At 48.8% G+C, this 2144-nt stretch overlaps 1 protein-coding gene across 1 annotated transcript in view; it reads left to right on the forward strand.

Moving 5' to 3' along the window:
• zbtb40 (zinc finger and BTB domain containing 40) overlaps positions 1-1582 on the forward strand; it is a 13419-nt gene extending 11837 nt beyond the window's left edge. Inside the window, exons 9-11 of the mRNA XM_015403259.1 lie at positions 156-317; positions 619-821; positions 895-1582. Of these exons, the coding sequence (XP_015258745.1) occupies positions 156-317; positions 619-821; positions 895-1098 (569 nt within the window). The 3' untranslated portion in view covers positions 1099-1582. The remainder of the gene's footprint in view (positions 1-155; positions 318-618; positions 822-894) is intronic.
• The last annotated feature ends 562 nt before the right edge of the window (positions 1583-2144 follow it).

The raw sequence follows: 2144 nt of genomic DNA on the forward strand, positions 1-2144 counted from the left end.
CTGTTAGGAACATAAGGAACAATCAGATCTCTGATATCAGATGGAGCTTGGCCATTTAAGGCTTTATATGTGAGAAGGAGGATTTTATTGTTTCAAAGGTCAAACATGATCACACACTGTCACTGCTACGTTTAAATCCTCCGTCCTTCTCTCCTAACAGCAGCTGTCTGGGCTGTGGTACCACAACAGAACCAACCATCCGGATGTGTTTGCCAGCCAAACCCGGCAGCTCAAGACCCTGGTCCAGTGTGAGCTCTGCTTCAAGTTCTTTCCTGATGCAGCCAGTCTGTCCACACACCAGGCTGCGGAGCACCCAGGTGAGGAGCGCCTCCCTGCTCAGGAGCGTTCAGGAAGGCTCTCCCTGCGGTGCAGAACGTGGGAACCTTTGTGTCACAGTGCCGTTCTCTGAGCGTCCCGGTTTACGGTCAGCATGGAGGATCAGCGTTTGAATGTTTGGGCCAGGGACATGCCTCCCATCCGCTCTGCACAATAAAACAATCATATAATACTTCACATTATTACTGAGGACAAGCAGAAGCATGTTTTTTAGACGGGATCTGATTATATTTGTTCTCGTACTCGACCGGCAGTCTTCACTGACACTGTGTCTGTCTTCAGCCTCAGAGGCGCCGGCCGTCTGCGCTCCGGACAGCAGGGCCGAGCTGGGCGGCGGAGATGAAGCCGGGAAGCACGTCTGCAGCCAGCCAATCAGCTGCTCCCTCTGCTCTCTGGTCTGCGCCTCCCAGCGGGAGCTAAAGGAACATCTGCTGTCCAGCCATGTGGAGCAGGAGGCGCAGGGACAAACCTTCACCACCTACACGGTAACGCCGTCCGTCACCAGAGCAACGCTGAACCCGACAGCTGTCCTGTACCAACCCAGCTGTTCTGTCCCAGCAGGTGATTTCAGCAGGAGACAAAGAGGATGGAGGAGCGGCTGAGGAGCAGAGCCCCCTGGTGGCCGGACAGCATGTGCTTGTAGCTCTCAGCGGAGGAGAGGGCAGCTCATCGGGGGAGGTGGTGGAGGTGAACATCGACAAGCTGCTCGGTAACTCGGTCACCTTCATATGCAGCGATAAAGAGCCGCTTCTGAAAACCTAACGAAAGGATTCGCTTCATGACGCCGACTGTCAATCAATCCTGGCGGCTCATTGGTCGGCTACTGACCAATCAGGGAACACTGTCAGCGGCAAATAAACATTTCGTTACAGTGTGGAAAAAAACAAAACTGGAGAGAAAATGGTAACTATGGAAACGATCTGATGAGCGGTGAGACCGACCACCTGTGGGTCGCTGCCCCTAAATGTCCCGTTCTTTCTGATAACTGCATGTTTTTTTTTTTTTCTTGCCTCAACGCGCAGCATCTGGAGCCAGACGCTCGTCTGCAGCAGCCTTCTGCACAAAAACAGGTTTTAACCTCAACGAGGACGGAAACTCTGACTTCTTCTAGCCCAGGGGTCGGCAACCTGCAGCGCTTTAGCCTCCCCTTGTGGCTCCCTGGAGCTTTTTCAAAAATTTTATGAAAATCGATTTTTTTTTTTTTGTTTTAATATGGTGTGCAGGTTGCAAACAAAAATTAATGAATGTTTTCCAATGCTGTAAACATTTGTTTAATAAATAAATTTAAACAATAATTGGCGTCATAGCCATAGAGATCAGTGGTCATAACTTGGAACCGGCGCGGTGCCAGGCTAACGCAGCTGCAGGTGTGTCTCAGAATATGAATCCCAAAGGAAAAAAAGGAAAATAGTTGATAAGAAATGAGGATTCAAATAGACCGAATCCTTCGCTTTCATTATCTATGCTGAACGATTGCCTGCGTTTTTGCTTTGTAATGAGAGGTTGTCAAAAAATTAAAAGAAAAATTTGGAAAGGCTAAATCTGCAGCCCACCACCAAGCTGGGAGGGAGAGAAAAAGTATGATTGCAGAACTTCTGGATAAATTAGAGGAGAGCAAAGATAGATTTAAGAAGTGGATTCCATTTCCAAACTCCACTACTGCTGCTAGATTGGTTGCAAGGATGGAAAACCTTCCACAGATCCAACAGGTGGCGCTCTGATGCAGGTTTCTGAACTTTCTTCCATTTTTTCCCCAAATCCTAAAGATATTTGCTCTGTTCGAAAACCAAGGACGCATCCTTAGAAGA

The sequence above is a fragment of the Cyprinodon variegatus genome, unplaced genomic scaffold (genome assembly GCF_000732505.1).
Source record: "Cyprinodon variegatus isolate N-32 unplaced genomic scaffold, C_variegatus-1.0 Scaffold1474, whole genome shotgun sequence".
NCBI classification, from domain to species: domain Eukaryota; kingdom Metazoa; phylum Chordata; class Actinopteri; order Cyprinodontiformes; family Cyprinodontidae; genus Cyprinodon; species Cyprinodon variegatus.